Below are 17,876 nucleotides of genomic sequence, written 5' to 3' on the forward strand. Positions count from 1 at the left end.
TGGAGGAGATGAGGCTGAAAAGGCACTGCAGGAGTTTCCAGAAAAGGTGTGACCCTCTTGGACAGAAAGGAGGTGGGACCCTGCTCCGGTCCTTCTGACAGTCCCTACCGTCATCTCTGCTTAGTCCGTTTGTCTGGCTACTGTTATTGCGCCGCCCGGAACAGGGCTCCTTGGCGCGCCTCCATCTGGGATTGGATGGAAACGCCTCGCTCCGCTGCCAATACTTAATTTCCCGGCAGTTCCTGTTCTGGCGTTTTCATTTCCGGTCACGTGCGTTGCTGCGCCTGCGCCGTCCACCTAGGTGGGTAGTGTAGCAGCAGTCCCTCCCAGACTCCATTTCCCGGTGTCCGCTGCGGTGGCGCGGGGTGTAACGGGTGTTGTAGTTCGGCTGCTCTTCTGGCTGGTCCAGCGACATCGACTCGCAGGATGTCGGAGGTGCGGCTGCCACCGCTACGCGCCCTGGATGACTTCGTTCTGGGGTCAGCACGTCTGGCGGCCCCGGATCCATGCGACCCGCAGCGATGGTGCCACCGCGTCATCAACAATCTCCTCTACTACCAGACCAACTATCTTGTCTGCTTCGGCTTCGGTCTTGCTCTGGCTGGGTGAGGGAGGGAGGGAGGAAGAGAGGGAGGCGCCAGTTGGCCGGGGATGCCTGCAGGGCATGGAGGGTGGGCCCGCGGTGTTCTGAAAACCGGGAAGGGTAACCTGGGGGGGGGAGTGGGTGCAAGGCACGGAAGGGAAAATTCAGAGATGGAAAGCCTAAGGGGTTTGGGAGTGGGGACTTGAGTGGAGTGGGACCTAGTTATAAGGAGGGACTGGAGCTGGATACAGCCTGGCTGAGTGGGGCCCGAGGGGGTTAGCGGGACTGGAAGGAAGACCTGAGAAGGGTGGAGAATGTGGAACTGAAGGGGAAACGGCTGGAAGGTGGACCTGAAGATAACGAGGGCTAGAAAGTGGGGTGTGTGTCTGGGGGTAGTGGGTCCACTTGAGTGATGGGTCCGGAGCGGCCCTGGAGGCCTTAGGGTAGGGACAGGGATGTCCCTGTGGTCTAATTGAAGGGTTTGGAGGGTGGACTTTTGGAGAATCAGGGCTTGGAGGGAAGTCTATGATTGGAACGCAGTTAGGAGCAGGTACCTGTTGGGGAACTTGAGCCAGGAAGGAGGATCCAGGGACCGAAGGCCTGAGACCAGAGAGGGTTGGAGAGCCTGGAGGAGGTACTTGAGTAGGGTTGGAAGTTAAGAGTAGGACCTAAAACCTGGGGGGGGGGGGGTCGGTTCCTGGAGGGAACCTGGGCCTGGGGAGAGGGAAATGCGTGGACACAAGGCCTGGAAAAATAATCTGCAAGGGTTGGGCTCAAGGGTAGGTTTGGGGACAGGATGGAGAGGGGGTAGGATCAGAAGGAAACAGCAGGGAAGGAGCCAGCTTATCGGGATGGGAGCGCCTGAAGCTCAGGAAAATGGGGCTGTAGGATTGAAAAGAAAGGGTCCATAGGGAGTCCAGGGCTCCTGGGAGTCGGGAGCCCTGAAGGGTGGACTTGTTGGAGACAGGGCTGGCGGGAGTATTTGTCCGGCTTGCAGGGTCTGGAGAAGAGGGACCAAAGCTCTTAGGGCCTGGGATCCTGTCCACGGTGGTCTGGGGGGCTTGGAGGCCGAGCGGCCCTCTCCCCGACTGGCTGACTAGCTTAGTTCTATTGTCCCCGCAGGTACGTGCGCCCGCTGCACACCCTCCTAAGCACGCTGGTAGTGGCGGTGGCCCTTGGGGTGCTGGTGTGGGCGGCCGAGAGTCGTGCGGCCGTGCGCCGCTGCCGCCGCAGTCACCCTGCCGCCTGCCTGGCTGCAGTGCTTGCCGTTGGCCTCCTGGTTCTCTGGGCGGTGGGCGGTGCTTGCACCTTCCTGTTCAGCATTGCCGGGCCAGTGCTTCGTGAGTCTCCATTATCCTGAGATAGCCGGGAACAAGGCCTGCGCTTGTGCGTGGCGCCGGGCCCGCCCTGCCCTGGTTCTTGGGGGGGGGGGGGGGGGGGGGGCTGGGAGAGCCGGTGGGCGTGGCCACGCCCCTTTACAAAGCACCTTCCCTGGCTTCGTTTCCCTCTTCTGGGAAGGTCTCTCTAAATACTGCCTTTCCAGGCCTCACTCCTGGTATTAAGTACCTTCCATGGCCACGCCTCTGTTACAAAGCGTTACTCTGCCACAGTTTAAGGATCAGAGGTGCCCTGTCCACTGACCACTCCATTGGCCTGCCTGCGCTCCACTTCCCCTCTGTGGGCCCCATTGGCTAAAGGTTGATGTCCCATTCCACTGACTCCACTCCTTTCGGTATTGCCCACAGTGATCCTGGTGCATGCCTCGCTCCGCCTGCGCAACCTCAAGAACAAGATAGAGAACAAGATCGAGAGCATTGGTCTCAAGCGGACACCAATGGGGCTGCTACTGGAGGCGCTGGGACAAGAGCAGGAGGCTGGATCCTAGGGCCTTGGGATCTGTACCCAAAACCTGAAGGATACCACCCGCAACCCCGACCCATAACTGAGATTCAGAGTCTTTTCCCAGCCCTTAAAATAGGAGCCCCTTGCCCAGTTCAAAAATAAGGGCATCTATAATGCTGCCCCCCTTCCCTGAGATCCAAAACTGGGATATCCCTCATACCCAGTCCCTGTTACCTAGAGGAACAGAGTTCCTCAGTCCTGAACTTAGGACACAGAACCACCCACATCCAGCCCAAAACTGGGGCTTGGAGACAGGGGTATCCATGGCCAATATCAAACTAGGTAGACACTCCCCCAAACCTAATCTGGGATACACTTGTCTCCCATGCTCAGCCCCAAAGCTGGGGTGTGGGACCAAGGCATTCTCAAATCTTGAACCTTAGACCAAGGCTTTTTCAGACCACACCACAGCTTTGAACCCAGAACAAGGCATTGCCAAATCCTGACTCCAGGAACCAAGTGTTGTCGGTCCCCCTCTGGGTAGAAGTCAGGTATTCTGACCCTGTTGAACCTTGATCCCAAGTTACCCTAACACTCACCAGTCCCATTTGCCTCCCTCCAGCTCTGCTTAGGGATTCTGCCCTGCACGCCCCCCCCCTCCAAGTTCCACTGTGGTAAGGACCATGGGGTGGGGTGGGGGTAGTCCTAACCTGGAATGAGGCATATATATCAGTGTTGTTGCTACAATAAAGGCTGTTACATCACTCAAGCTAATGGGGCCTATCATAGTGGCCTTCTTTTAAATTCTGTTAGATTCTTTCTGACTGGGTAGGTCTCTGTCAGATATGTGGGTTGATGGGGTGATCTCTCCTGGGAACCTGTTACCTCCGGCATTAACGCAAAGGTAGTTAAGGGCATGCAGTGTTCCCATTATCATTTGTATTACTAAAGGCTCTTGTTCAGGGTTGGCTAGAAAACTGATCACAGACAGGCAAAGAAGTTGCCCCACCTGGCAAAACAAGTAAAGCTAAAAGCAGATGACGTTGTCACAGGCTATTTCCACAGTGTTATATTTTTCATAACACGGTGTTATAAAAACATATCTGGTCTTAACTACAGGTATGGGACCCAAGGCAAGGCAGGGAGAAGATCAACACATAGGTTCAGTTTACACATTTATTCTAGAAATCCTCTTCCAATGTGGGTAGTGTCTTGGGCCCAGATCCGCTGATACAAAAAGAAAAGTTTAACACCAGGTAAAGGGTATGGGGACCCCTAGCTGCAGAAAATCACAGACAGGTATAGAAAACACAGGTTGCGTAGATTTGTTTAAAAAGTGGCAGAAGGAAGGAAAGTCAAGGAAGATGTGACGCAGCCTGTGGCCAGGCGTCACCTGAGGTTCCACCACAGCAGCATCCCAGGACACAACACACCCAATGGCTCTGTCCTTGGGCCCTCCTGTGGAGCCTCCAGAGTGGGGATAGGGTAGAGGCTGCTGCCAAAGGTTGGGCCATCTCGGCCTGGGGGCAGAGGAAGCGGGCACAGACAGGCAGACAGGAACTGGGGCTCCTTCCCACACCCCTGGGGTGGGAAAATGAACCCAAGCCCCCCCCACCAAATGTGGGCAGAGAGCTCACCTCCCCAAGAACTGCCCTGGTGGGGGGTGGCAGAGAGTTCTGTTCACACCAGAGTACCTAGCTGCCCCAAACAGGGCCCTGCAACTCTATATGGTCCATTTCATGGAGGGGGTTTCCTGAATGGAACAGGCTGGGCATGGAACAGGAATGAACCCAACCAGACAATATCACAGTTTCCCTTTTATAAAATGTCTAGTGTTGGGGAGAGACAGTGAAAACCTAAATCACAACTGTAAACAGAAAAGGAGGAGGGGGCTTGGAGCCCCCATTACACCATCCCCCCTCTTTTAAGCTGGCTGAGGGCCCCCAGTTCCCAGCACAGTATGAGAGGAGAAGCAGGGCGTCAGACACCTTCATGGGCCCACACGGAGCCAGGGGCCTTGGAAAATCAGGTTGGCACCCCTCACCCAGGACCAAGAACAAGCAGACCCCGGGACTCAGCGAGGTCAGCTGTGTGCTCCCCAGCCTGGAGTCATGCCCAGGCCAACAAGGAGCGTACCAGAAGGGGTCAGACCAGTGTCCCCGGGGTCTGAGGATCAGAGCTGGAGGACTGCTCCCCCTCTAGCGTCAGGTCACTTAAACGAGCGCTCAGCTCCGGGGGGTACAGGAAGTCCGCGTAGTATCTTTAGAAGTGGGTAGCAGGAATCCAGAGGACAGGGTGGGAAGGCAGAGAAGAGAAGAAAAGACGTACAAGACACAGAAAGAGAGAGGAAAATCGGCTCATTAAAGCGGCGGAGGGAGGCACAGGACAGCACCTGGAGGCTCACAAGCACAGGGTGTGGTGAAAAGAGGAAGAGAAAGGCAAGGGCACAGGATGTCCCTTCTTCCCAGCACCCTGGTTCCAAGGTTCATTTTCAGCTGGCATGCACTGGTTGTTAAAATATTAAAATCCTTCTATAGCTTGGTAAAGAACTGCTGCTACCAGGGCCCAAGATACCCCTCCACTGAGACCCTATGCACTAACATAGGTCAGGCAGAGCCCAGTGACCTTGTGCCAACCTGCAGTTAGCACTCTCATTGTCCAAGTCATTAGCACTCACAACTATCTGTCCCTTAACCTGGAGACTTTGCCGTCTACCTTAAGAGACCCGTACCCATCAGTAAAAGCACCCCCCATACCTGCCGGAGACAGGGGGCGCCGTGAAACTCCTCGAGTGCGGGAGGGGTGCCTGGCTGGGGGCCCCATAGAGCGCCTGGCCCACCTCATAGCAGCGGGCATGGAGGAAGGGCGGGTGTTGCGGGCCCATGTGGGAGAGCACAGGCCGGCGTTGGGGCCCCGAGGCCAGTCCCGAGTTCCGGATGTACCAGTCCCGTAGCCCCTCAAGGGCAAGGTTCTTGTGGCCACTGCGCTCGCCAGCTGGAGGGATACGAGTGGGTGGGGGCATCCATAGCAGAGGGTTTGGATGCACTTCTGGACCCTCTGCAGCCTCCAGGGGCAGGCCACAGGGCTTGGTGCGGGTGGCACGGGTGTGGGGGTCCTTGCTGCGGAGGAGGGGGCTGCTGCCATCAGCTGCATACACAGGTGGTGGGCCTGGGAACATGGTGAGGAGCCCATCCCGGCGGGAGAAGGGTCCTGGGACCTCAGCTGCAGGCAGCAGCTCCCCCCAGCCTGGCCCACCAATTCCTCGGGGCAGGCCCCGGTCCAGGGAATAGTCCAAGAGGAAGTCTCCACACATAGGTGGGAGCCTGGGGGCCCCACGGGACGCAGGGGCAGCTGAGCTCGGCCGGGCAGCCCGGGGAGGATCTAGGGGGCCAGCTGTGCGGGAGGAGAAGGCAGGGGCTGGTTGGGGGCGCTCATACAGCACCTCACTGCTCTTGCAGACTGGGGGACCAGTGGCAGGGGGAGCCAGAGGCACAGGTGGGGAGCCAGCTCCCCCTGCAGCTGCCCGGTCCACTAGCAGGGCCTCAGAGCTGTTGCTGCGGCGGGTGCGAGCTGCAAAGAGTGAGGCGCGGTGGTCCGAGGCCGGGTCTGCCCGAGGGAATCCCATCTGGGAGTCCTGGCTGCCAGACCACTGGCGTGAATGGAGGCCTTCAGGTCTGGAGGAGAGGAAAGAGGGTGATGGGAGGAAGGTCAGATATATCAGGCAGATGGGCTGAGTGCCCCAGGTCCATACCATACCTCTCTCTGAGCCTTCACTTTCCCATCCCCTAAATGGACCCAGGATCAGAAACTGTATGTAAAAACGTGTTAGGTAGAGGCATGTAAAGGGCAGAAGAGGTTCTGTCCCAGATTGGAGGGGAGAGGGATTAAAAATGTATGGGGGGCCTGGGACTGTTAGCTTCAAGGTAGATGCCAGTGTGTGGGGGGCTAGAGAGGAAATGCTGTCAGGGAAAGGCCCGAAGCAGGCTCTTCTAACACATCTGACCAGCACCTTTTACTAAGGTGCTTCTCATGGCTCCCCACCTCCTCCACAATGAGGTACTAATCCTTAGGCCTCGAATTCAAGGCCATTCCTAAATTCTCTGTACCCCCCCATGTGTATGAACCATCCAAAACTATCATTCCACAAGCCACCACCACAGAATGCAAGTACCATAAGGACCAGGACTTTGTTTTGTTCATAGCCTGAGAAATGCAGGCACTTGGTATTTAAGAAGCAGTAGAGTACAGTGGTTAAAAGCACTGAAACTAGAGTCAAACTTAGGGTTCAAATACTAGGTCTTTGGTTTACTAACAAGTCACTTAGCCTCTCTGTGCCTTGGTTTCCTCATTTATAAAATGGGAATAACAATAGCACCTCCTCAAAGAGATCTTGTGATTAAATGAATTGATACCATGTAGTGCACTGATCCCTAGCAGACATTCAGTACTCAGCGTATATTAACCAAACTTACTATGCCCACAGCATCTTTCAAAGGCAGATGTTATTATTCCCATTTCACAAATGAAAACGGGATTCAGAGATGGAAAATGACTTGTCTGAAATGCACAGAGAAGCCCATACTTGATCGTTGGGGCTTCTGCCCCCAAGTCCCTAACCCTTTCTTTTCTACCAAAAAATCCCAATTCACATTTCAAAGCCCAGCCTCTCATGTCCCACACCCTTTGGTAATGCTTTCCCAGTTAGAACTAACAGTTCCTTCCTCTGGTCATCAAACCCACCCTCCAAATCCCCTTACTTGCAGAGCTGGGGGCCAGGGCCCCGGGTGAGGACAGGGGTGGCAGGCACACTTCGCCCCTCAAAACTGGAGGCACTCCTGGGCAGCGAGCGTGTGGGGCTAGACAGAGACAGGCAGGACCGGGTACAGGTTAACGTTAGAAACTGTCCCCACTGGCAGGCCCTCCTGCCAGCTCAGGCTCAGGACCCAATTCCTGGCTCATGGGGAAAGGAGGGGAGGGGTTCGCCCTCACCTGGTGGGGCTGGCCACAGAGTTCCGTCGGCTCTTCAGGTCCCCATAAAGGTCTGACGGGGGTGGTTTCCATGGGGTTCGCCGCTCAGGGCTGCCCCCAGACACTGCCCGCAGCTGGTCCCAGATCTTGGGTGGCGAGGGGCGCTCAGCCAGAGAGAAACAGCCACGAGGCTCCTCTGGGTAGAAGAAAGTGGGGGAGAATTCATTGAGAGGGGGCCAGATAGGTTGGTCGTGGGCAAAGCAAAGGGCAGGGGCTAGGGAGGCAAGGAGGGGGAGAGGGCTGGGCAGGGCTGAGCAGGCTAAAAGCGAAGAGGGGAGCCCCACTGGAGGATGGGGCATGGCTAACGAGAAACTGGAGAGGGCAGGGAGGAGCTGAGCATCAAAGGATGGGTGGGTTTGGGTGAAAGGTGTCCTCACCATTATCATGGCTGGCCCCAGACTCTGAGAGAGAGCTGCTCTCTGAGTGCAGAACTACATCCTCTACAGGCGAGAAGGGAGAGACCCCAGCCCATCAATGCCAGGCCTGGGGCCATCCCCTTATACCACTGGCCAGTACCCTCCCCAAGAATCCACCTTTACTTGAATCCCAGACCACCAGGGACTTGGCTCCACCTATGGGTCAGTCCCAATGGCCCCACCCTTGCCCAGAGCCAGTTTATCACCACTCCTCTTATTGTTCAGGTCCCTTAGGTTCTGCCTGCCGCCCACTTTTCACTGGCTGTTCCCCACCCCACCTTAGCCAATGCCTATTCCCCTCCTATCACTGGTCAGGTGATGGAGCCTGGCTCACCTTGGCTGAGCTGAGTGAGGCGTGTGCCCAGGCAGACATTCTGGGTGGTTATAACTGCCCCTGTGGACAGCGGGAGCACTGGGAGACCTAGGCGGGCTCGGACGTCCCCGAGCTGCTCTTCCAGCTCATGCAGCCTCCGAAGAGCATCTGCCTGCACCTGGCGCCGGCGCCGGCGCTGCTCAGCACTCAGCTCAGGGGCCAAGGCCAGGCGGCGGGCAGCTGCTGTGATCTGCTGCTGCACTGACACCTCGCGTTCCAGAGCCTCGAGAGCCAGCTCCTGCGGGGCCCACCCAAGAGAATGGGACAGAACCAAATGTTGGAGAATGCCAAGCACAGGAGCCAGGCGGTGGCAGGTCCCATCTACATTTGAGGTGGGGCCTGTTCTTCCTGGGGGTAGGGCTGGTCTTGATTAGGGTCTGGGCCTATTTCTCCCAGAGGGTGAGAGGCTTTTCCTCACAGTTGGGGACCAGCATCCTCTCAGACCAGGAACCCACCTACCTCCTTCAGGCAAGGTCCCTTTTCATCTTGGCATCTCCTTCCCCTGGACACAACCCCCCTTTCTGCCCAGGTTCCCTCCCGGCTCCTCCTCCTCTGTATCTGTCCCACCCCCAACTTGTTCTCTCTGACCATCTGCTCACCTCAGCAGGGCACAAGGAGTGGTGTGCTGGGTTGGGGGGCGGTGGAGGGTAGGCTCGGGCTGCAGGGGGCCGCCGGCGGACCAACTGGGGCCGTTCCCCAGGCTCCAGTGGGCACTCAGGGGGCAGCTGGCCAGTTAACTCCTGAGGGGGTGCGGCAGGGGTAGAGACTATCAAGGGTCAGTTGGGAAGATAGGGTAAAGCAGTAAGGACCCCAGAAACTACAGAAGTCCTACTAGGAGCCCAGTCCTGCTCAGCATCACATGCCTGTTATTTCTCTTCCTCCTTCGAATTCTCTACCAGGCAGATGTGCACCCTGGACTCTCAGCCCCTTGATGGCCCAAATCCCAGGCAGTGGGGATGGGAGGCGGGGAGACTTGCTTTGAGACCCAGAATTTCTGAGTTTCTATGAAGACACAGTCTATATACCGCACATCATAGAACACTCCTTTAGGGCCTGGTGCTATATGCTTTGAACTGCATTATTATTTTGGCAAACTGTGGACATTCACACCAAGAGGGGTAAATCACCACTATAAATCACCCCAGGTCAGTTCAGATCAGGTTTTACTACCAAATTTTGGAAAGAACAATTGTTTTGTGAGGGGTTTTTTGGATTTCAAGTTGTTGAGGGGGAGCCTCCATTGCCATATTTTATTGATTGTAAGACATCTAAGATGAGCTTTGAGGAGCTAAAGGGTGACAGAATTTGCAGCTCAGACAAGTGGCTCAGCAATGGCCACCGCAGTCTGCCTAAGGAGGGGTCCCAGATTCTCACTCCCCACCCGACACTCTTAGGGCCAGGCCCTCACCGCCTCTTGGAGGCACACTTTGCGTAGCTCCTGAAGTTTCAGACTCAGGGCCTCCTGCAGAGCTCTCTGCCGGTCCAGCAGTCCCCTCAAACGCTCTGACTTCACCTGGGGAGCAGCCTCTCCGAACAGGGCAGCTGGACACAGAGGGAGCAAAGATCAGTGGGGCAGCCATGGCATCCTTCATCCTGTGGGGCCAGGGACCAACCCTTCCCAAGTGGGCGAGCAGGTGGTGACTCAGAGCAAGGGAGGAGGCAGCAGAAGGAGGAACCAGATACCAACCTGAGGCATTGAAAGTGGGAGAGCTGATCAGCTGACCTTTGACTTCCATCCCGGTGTTGTCAAGAGGCCGTGGCTTATGGTGGGACAAGGCCTGGCAGTGATGCACGGGAACCATTAAGAAAGCACATGTGTGGTCCTTCACCCAGCTTCCCACACCCCAGGAAGAAAGGGTATCCTGACCCCACCCGCCTGCTTGACCTGCCCTCTCAGAATCTGTATCAACATCTGGCCTCCACTTGGCCCTGGTACCTTGGTTCCCTTCCCATTGAGTGGGAGCACAGCAAGTGGGGAGCTGGGTGGACTTATGATGCCTCCTCAGAGGCCCATGGGCCACAGTCAGGAGTCTCACCTGGGAAGGGAGAATTAATGTCACAGATTCAGTCAACTATAACAACAGTGGGCATTTATTAAGCACCGGAGTGCCTGGAAGAGTTACCTTATATGCCACCTTTAATCTTCACAACCACCTTGTGATGGCAGTTCTGTGATTATCATTACCCCTAGTTTAGAGATGAGGAGAGTAAGACACAGAGGGGTGAAGTAACTTGCCTCTGGTTAAGGATAGAGCCCAGGCCTACCCCTTTGGTCCAGCACTCTCCATCACTAGAGCTACTCCAACCCCCCCAATCCCTCATAAGTTCGCAGCCCATTTGACCTCAAGGCCTTTGTCCAGGCTGTGGCTGCTGTGTGGAGTGCTCTTTTCACCTCTCACCACTACACCAGCCCCTGGTCCTCACATGCTGGGACTTAAGTGTCCCTTCCAGAGGTGGGCCCCCACATTATGCCCCCCCCCACAACTGCTGTCCAACAAGAGACTACCTCCCTCGTACATTCATGAGGACAGGAAACGTGTCTGTCCTGTTTTCATCAGTATCTCTGGCACTCAGGACAATTCTATGTGCACAGCAAGTGCTCAGTGAATGTCTGCTGGATGAATGAAAGAATGACGAGGCAGTCAGCCCAGGGATCAGGCTTAGATCTATGGGTCACTACTTGTCCCAACTCTATCCTGCAGCTCTGGTGTGGCAGGGAGTGTCCACTTGGCTCCAGGACCCCTCCAGCCCCTCTGTCCACCCCAGCCTGTCCTTCACCCAGCAGAGGGAAGTGCCCCTGCTGGGACTTTGAACTCTAAAGTCCACAACTACTGATAACAAGCCAACTGTCTTCTGCCTCTTTCTCTGCCCCAAGCTGCCCTAGCTGACCATGGGGCCTGCTTTGGCTGCCTACCAGCCCTGCCCTCCTCCCCTCCTCTGGAGTTTGTTCCCTCCCTCCCACATCCTGCTCGGTCCCCAGCTGGGCAGCCAGGTGACATCACCTGCCACCACCTGGCCTGACCTCAGTGGTAGGCGGCTGGGAGGGCCTCATGAGGCCACAGAGGTCCCATCCCCACCTACCTCGAACTCCTCAGCCTGTTATGACACACTGGCTAGGTGTGGAGAAGACCCAGGCAACTGAACAAGCAGGAGTTCAAGAACCTTCCCCATCTATACATTGGGAGATGTGACCAAGCAGCTAATTTGGTGCCACCAGTTCCTTGGCAGTCCTCCTACCCACCCCATAGGGTCTGTACCCCTCCTGTGTTTCCCTGTCCTAAACATCAGGGGCAGCAATCAGTACCTAAAGCCCTTTTGCACACCCAGGCAGCAGCGTGTGCTTTGCAGAGGTGCTCACATGCCCATGTTCCGAGGTATGACATTGCCCAGCACAGTGGGGTTTCCTTGAGGTCCCAGCTCAGCCTCCTCTGCCCCTAGGCTCCTGGAAGTCCTTCTACCCCAGCATCCATTTGGGTTTGAGGAACTCTCCCAGGGCTCCCCTAAACATTCCTTCACCCCAACAGCAACCCCCACTCCTCCCCGGTGGACCTGTTCGCCAGGACTGGTCCTACATCTGACACTAAGCTGTCTCAAGCCTTCCTTCCCTGGGAGCTCACGGTATCTTGGAAGTCAACACGGGGTCCAGAAAGGAACCCTGACTCCACCCTATCAGCCTGACCTTGGGGACATAGCTAGGGCCTGAGTCATGGGGTCATTGGGCAGGCTAGACACAGGGTCCACGCCCCACACCCCCGCACCCAGCTCTGGAACTTCTGCCTCTGCACGCCAGCCCTTGAAACATTTGCTTTGGGGCCCAGGGCTGCCAGGTGCCCACCCAGACATGACGCGAAGGGGATCTCAGCAGCCCCCTTCCCAACATCCTCCCACACCAGCCCCTGGGTTTCCCCACTGGTGGGCCTGTGCTGTCCTGGATGGGCTGCAGCAGGAGAGTTCTGGAGAGCACTCCCACACCCAGAGGCGGGCCCAGCAGGTTTTTCAGGTCTGCCCTTCTGACACCACAACCAAGAAATTCCTGGCTATAATGACTGTTTACAACCAAGACACCTCACTTGGGTGGCACCCTAACACCTTCAGTAGGACCCCCATTTCCACATCCTGCCACCATGGGAGCAAATACAAACTCCCAGTGTCTAGACTGTTCATACTGCCCTAAGGGCCCGCTGCCCCACTCTAGGTGAACAGATCGGGGTGGGCAGGCAGGCGAGTTCTCAATCGTCTGGGCTTTCCTGAGAGGCTGGGCCCCAGGTTGAGGGAGGGCAGAGGCTATACTCCCACAGGGAAGGAAGGGGGAAGAGGAAGTGGGAGGAGTGGAGAAGGGGGACTCTGGCTTCTCTTTTCCCTGATCCTTCCCTTCCTCCATTTCCGGCAAGGGATCAGCTTCATGCCAGGAAAGGAAATTGGACATTTTGGGCTTCACCCATCTACTCGGGGGGGCCCCCCATTCCTCACTGTCTTTTAGCATAGATCTAATTCTTTCCCTCAAGGAACATTAGCACACCCCATACCCTCCTCACCCCAACCCATGGGCCCATGTTCCCAGGTGCTCACCAATACCAGATAGGTACTGTGGGGTGGCCTCAGGTACCTGAAAAAAATAGTTGTCTCCACCAGGCCCGGCTCCCGCTGGTAGTGGCAGTGAGCAGTGAGTGCAGTGGCAGCCGCCTAGACCGCCTCCCACTAGGCAATGGCCCAGCCTACCTGGCCTGGGACTGGGCCGGCCCATACCTTTTAACCCTTGCCTGTCTGCCACTGAGGCTCGGGCCACCCTTAGGGGCAGTCTCAGAGTCAGGTACCCTCAGGGTGTCCAGAACAGCCAAGAAGAGAGCCTGGACCTCCCTTCTCACCCCATACACCCAGTTGAGAACTGGGGAAGAAAGACTAAGGGTAACAGCAGTTGTGGCTGCCTCTGGGGCTGCCCAAGTTCCCAGATCAGACCCTGCTTACCCCAGGGTATTACCTGGGAGTTGGGGGATGAAGGTCTGGTGAGGCCCAGGGTGCAAATTGGTGTCTGCTCCTCATCACATTCCCGAGGCCCTTACCCTTTCCTCCCAGGGCAAGACGTAGGTGTGAAAAAGTCTTAGGGCAATTCTTACGCTTACTGAGGTAACAATTTCCCAGTTGGAGAGAGAGAAGGTCAACTTTCCTAATGAGAGGCCAGGTCTCAAGACCCTACCACCTTCTGCAGCTCCAGGAGAAATCATCCCAGCAAAATGACAAAACACACATGTGGCTTAACCCCTTCCGTTCCCTACAAACCTGGGTAGATGGTGCAGACCCAGCTCCTCAGAGTCAGCTTGTAGATGTGGAAGCTGAGGCTTGGAGAGGTGAAGAGGCCTGATGCTGATCACAGAGGCATAAGAGCAGGCCGAATCAGATCTTGGGGGGCTGGGTCTTGGGTTGGAGGCTGACAGAGGCTACTCCTGCAAGGGAGGAGTGGGAAAGGGGACTCATGCTGCTTCACATCCATGCTGGGGTCCCCCCACCATTCTTCCCTGTTGGGCATTTATGGCTAAGAGTCAAGGAAATTGAGCGCTCTGAGTGGTATGATGTACTGTTTCCCCAATACCACCACCTGGGCTCTGGGACTGCACCAGCACACATCACACATCCTGCGTTCCACTTGGGACCATCTGCTCTATGACCGAGGCCCAAGCCCAACCCAGGACCCTGCAGCAGTCCATGCTGGAGGTGAAAGGGCAGAATAAGGCAAGTTCCCTGCATGCTTGGCAGGTGAGCCAAGCCTGGAGAGGAGCTCCCTCTGTATCAGCAACACCCCACATTCATGCCTCCTGCCACTCTGCCCACCTTTCTTCCTGGGTATGAGATTTCCGGCAGGGAACACAAAGGCCCCTTTCATCTCCCCCTGCTTCCCCCCCACCCCGTGCTGCCTGGGGCTGATGGAGGCAGCAGCCATAAGATGGGGAGTATCCTCTCAGCCATGGCCTCTCCCGCCTCTGGTGGGACACAAAGGATGATAGGTCTAAGAGGGATGTTTATAGAATCAGACATGAGAGGAACAAGAGTATCTGGCTGGCAATGCAGATCGAGTCTCAAGGGTTAGGTTTCCTCATCAGAAAAATGGGTAACTGGTGCTTACAAAGCTGAGAGGCCAAAGGCACTTTGGAAGGCATTCCACAGTACAAGGTCACTCATACCATGTCATTCATGACTGTCAATAACAACAATAATAACCTCATGCAGAGGTGGGCTGGTGCGGGAATAAGGAGAAGAGAGAGAAGGTAACTAGGCCTCTTGGGCCAGGCAAACAGGCAGAGCAGAGTCACACATACACGTCATTAACCTCATCCATGACTTTTAACAGCCTGGAAACTGGCCAACCTCTAAGCCCCACTGCAGCTGAGACTTGAGCCTCAGGTGTCCTCATGGAGGGGTAGCAAGTGGTGAGTGTGGGATTCAACCCAGCTCTGCCACTAACTGGCTGTGCAACTGCTTGGACAAGTCCCTTAACCACTCTGGGCCTCAGTGTTCTCATCAGTAAAATGGGGGTGACAGTGACCATATGTACCTCACAGGGTTGTTGTGAGCATGACATGAATTAATACATTTAAGGCTTGCTTAGAAGAGTGCCTGGCCTGAGCTAAGTGCTCAATATGTACTGGCTGTCACAATTACAAGAAGTGTTCCTCCCAATCCAAAGTCAGAAGTCAAATTTTATATATATATATATATATATATATATATATATATATAGCAGAGCTGGTATCCCTCAGCCTCACCTGATAAATCTGAAACAGAGCTTTTTTCATGAAAATAACTTGTCCAAACTCTCACTACCAAAATCAGGAACTAAATATATTCAGGCGAATTTCTGAGACAGAACTAGTATCCCTCAGCCTCAAAACCCTCCCTATTTGCTACCCAGACCTAGATCCCTCCCTACTCGCCAAACCAGACATAGTTGAAACAGAGCTGTTTTCCCTCATCCAACCTCTCCCTACTCAACATCAAAAACGCAGGAACCAAATATATTTACACAACACAGTACCCTTACCATCCCAATTCTTGCCACTGGAGCTCAGGAAAATGAAAAGATTTGAAAAGGTTTTTGAGTTAGAGATGATATTCCTCATTATCTGCACTCTTTCTACTCACTATATAAAATGCACAAACATTTGTTTTTTTAACAGCCAGTTTATCAACACACCACCAGATCTGTGTGACAAAGAGGAAGAGTAAAAGAGCTGGCAGGAAACACACACACACACACGCACGCATGCACGCACGCACGCACACACACACATACACAAAATGCAAAACCAAAATCCCTTCAGATAACTTGGGGTCTTTCACTGTCTGAACTATCAGAGCTCTCCCTCTCATAACTCAGGTATCAAGTAGATTGGGACAGTGAGGGATGCTTGTGTTGTTATTACTAGGTTTGGATAAATGTTTTAGGTAAATGAGATTGGTATGGTATCTCGTTCCTCAAACTCTCACTACTCTATGAGAAATGCAGGAACAAAACATAAATGAATAACACATTACCTCCTCACTATCCAAATTCTCCAACTGTCCTCAGAATCAAGGAGATTCGGACAGCAAGGGAAGCTTGTTGTTGTTTTGTCATTGCTGTATGGGCCTGATTCTAACACCCAGTGACTGCCCTGCCCCAGACCTGCCCCACAGAGGTTGGATGCACTTATCACAAGGATTTGTATGTTTACTGCTGAGAGAAGGGGTTAAGCTCCTGCCCCATCCCACCCCTACCAAACCTTGAAGTCTCTGGCCTAGAATGTACTTTTTTTTCAGGCCAGGAAAGCAGGGATCATGCACTCAGGGTCAAGACCAGGAGATGGGGTGACAGGACCTGGAAGAGCCACACATACCCTTGAATCTCCCATCCCCACATATTTGCTCACTCCCCCATGGGGCAGCCCCCAACCTAGCAAGGCTGGAAATATGACCCAGACCTCACAGACTCCCAGAGAGTCACTGAATAATTTAGGGTGTTCTTCCATACTTAGGGAGGGTGGGGAGCATAGAAACAGTTCTATGCCCTCTTAGGGCAAGGAGAGAAATGCAAGCTCTGTGTGAGATCACTGGGCCGGCGTGGGGGAAATCACATACAAAAACCACTTCGGCCACATGAGGCCCGAAAGGCTGCTTGTTCTTCTCATGCTAAGAGAAGCATTCGGGATGAACTTCAGAGACAACGGGAACAGCGGAACCTCCCAGTTCAGGGCAGGGTATAATGGGAACCCTTTCCTTCTGGCTCAGAGGAGGTAGAAAGTGGGTGTTAGGAAGGAGGGAGATCTGAATAGGGTAGAGGGGCATGGAATGGGGTAGGACAGGAGCCTGGGGTTGGGACAGAATGAAGGGACAGGACAGAAAGGAATATAGGGGGCAAGATAAAATCAGTCATTGTAGGATGGAAATCAGGAGGTTGGACAGAGAAGGAGCCAGGACACTGGCCAGGAGATGGGATGGAGTGAGATTCAGGGCAAGGGTTAGAGAAAAAAGTAGGTGGCAGTAGAGAACAAAAGGGCAGAGCAGGGGTCAGGGTCGGCATAGAACAGTAATCAGAAGACATGATGGGTGACAGTGATCAAAGGAAGGGATAGGAAAAAGGGCAGGTGCAAGATGGAGGTAAGGAACAGGAAAAGACTGGGGTAGAACGAGGATAGGAATGAGGACAGTGATGGGACAAGAGAAGACAGAGGAAAACAGCACAGGTTTGGGGGCAGGGATAGGGCAGAAGACAAAGGGATGATCTAAAGGTGGTTAGCCAGGATGGAGACCAGGAGTCAGGAGAGGGACCAGTGGGATAGTACAGGGCTGGGAGAAAGTACAGATGTCAGCGGTCAGGAATCTGGACAGACGGGGATCAGACTTGGGTTAGGGAGACAGAATAAGACTGGAAGGAGTTCAGAGACTGCATAAGAGTTTAGGAAACAGACAGGTCAAGCATCAGAGCAGAAACTGGGGTGATCAAGACAAAGCAAGATGAGCTTCAGAGATGGAACAGGGTCAGGCAAGGATCTGGGGTCAGGCCAAGACTCCTGAGAACTGGATGGGGTTTGGGATCAGGACTAAGTTAGGGTGACAAAACAGAAGTTGAGCATGACACCAGGCCAGAATATGGTTAGGTCAGGGGTCAGACCAGAGGTCCTCCAGTCAAGAATGGCCCGGGTTCGAGATTTTTAAAAGATGTAGTCAGGTTCGCTGGGGTAGAGTGAGACCACGGGGTCAGAGGTCGTGTGTGGGGGGGGGCGGTGCGTGCTCAGGTAAGCGCCGGGTCAGCGTCTGGGCCCTCACCCCGCCCAGTCTCCTCCCTTCCTCCCCCAGGGGCTTTACTCACTCAGGGTCCTCGCCCGCGGCATGGGCGGGGTCGGTGTGGCGGGGAGGGATGGTGGGCGCGCCCCTTCTCTTGCCGCCCCCGCTCGTCCCCGGGCTCACGCCCGCTCCTGTTCAGCGCCCTTCGGTGGGCCCCGTTTGGCCGAGCCACCATTAGCCGTGGGGGGCCAGATGGAGGGTGCGGGGAGAGTGGGAGAGCGGCGCCAGCTCCGACGCGGGCGGTGGGCCCCAGCCCCCCTACAGGTAACTCGGGTCGGTCCACTCCCGACTGCACCGCCGCTGAGCTCGCGCCTGAGGG

General features: G+C 55.2%; 2 protein-coding genes across 4 annotated transcripts; one reads left to right on the plus strand and one right to left on the minus strand.

Moving 5' to 3' along the window:
- Positions 1-53: 53 nt before the first annotated feature.
- Positions 54-3,199, plus strand: PRAF2 (PRA1 domain family member 2). Of its 2 annotated transcripts, none has more exons than XM_081125042.1 (3): positions 54-605; positions 1,706-1,923; positions 2,329-3,199. In XM_081125042.1, exons 1-3 carry the CDS (start codon positions 427-429, stop codon positions 2,466-2,468), a joined length of 537 nt encoding a protein of 178 aa, XP_080981168.1. In that variant the 5' UTR covers positions 54-426; the 3' UTR covers positions 2,469-3,199. The 2 variants fall into 2 exon arrangements, with proteins under 2 accessions (XP_080981168.1, XP_080981169.1); XM_081125043.1 differs by having other exon boundaries at positions 408-589.
- Positions 3,200-3,582: 383 nt separating this feature from the next.
- On the minus strand, positions 3,583-17,876 carry CCDC120 (coiled-coil domain containing 120). Of its 2 annotated transcripts, XM_081125713.1 has the most exons (14): positions 17,583-17,867; positions 13,520-13,683; positions 10,760-10,856; positions 10,366-10,429; positions 10,179-10,278; positions 9,930-10,020; positions 9,651-9,784; positions 8,842-8,982; positions 8,204-8,480; positions 7,831-7,893; positions 7,415-7,589; positions 7,183-7,281; positions 5,182-6,099; positions 3,583-4,685 (listed from the first exon to the last, which is right to left on the minus strand). In XM_081125713.1, exons 6-14 carry the CDS (start codon positions 9,976-9,978, stop codon positions 4,571-4,573), a joined length of 1,971 nt encoding a protein of 656 aa, XP_080981839.1. In that variant the 5' UTR covers positions 9,979-10,020; positions 10,179-10,278; positions 10,366-10,429; positions 10,760-10,856; positions 13,520-13,683; positions 17,583-17,867; the 3' UTR covers positions 3,583-4,570. The 2 variants fall into 2 exon arrangements, with proteins under 2 accessions (XP_080981839.1, XP_080981838.1); XM_081125712.1 differs by lacking the exons at positions 10,366-10,429; positions 10,760-10,856 and having other exon boundaries at positions 17,583-17,876.

Source organism: Miniopterus schreibersii (genome assembly GCF_964146895.1).
Source record: "Miniopterus schreibersii genome assembly, chromosome: X".
NCBI lineage: Eukaryota > Metazoa > Chordata > Mammalia > Chiroptera > Miniopteridae > Miniopterus > Miniopterus schreibersii.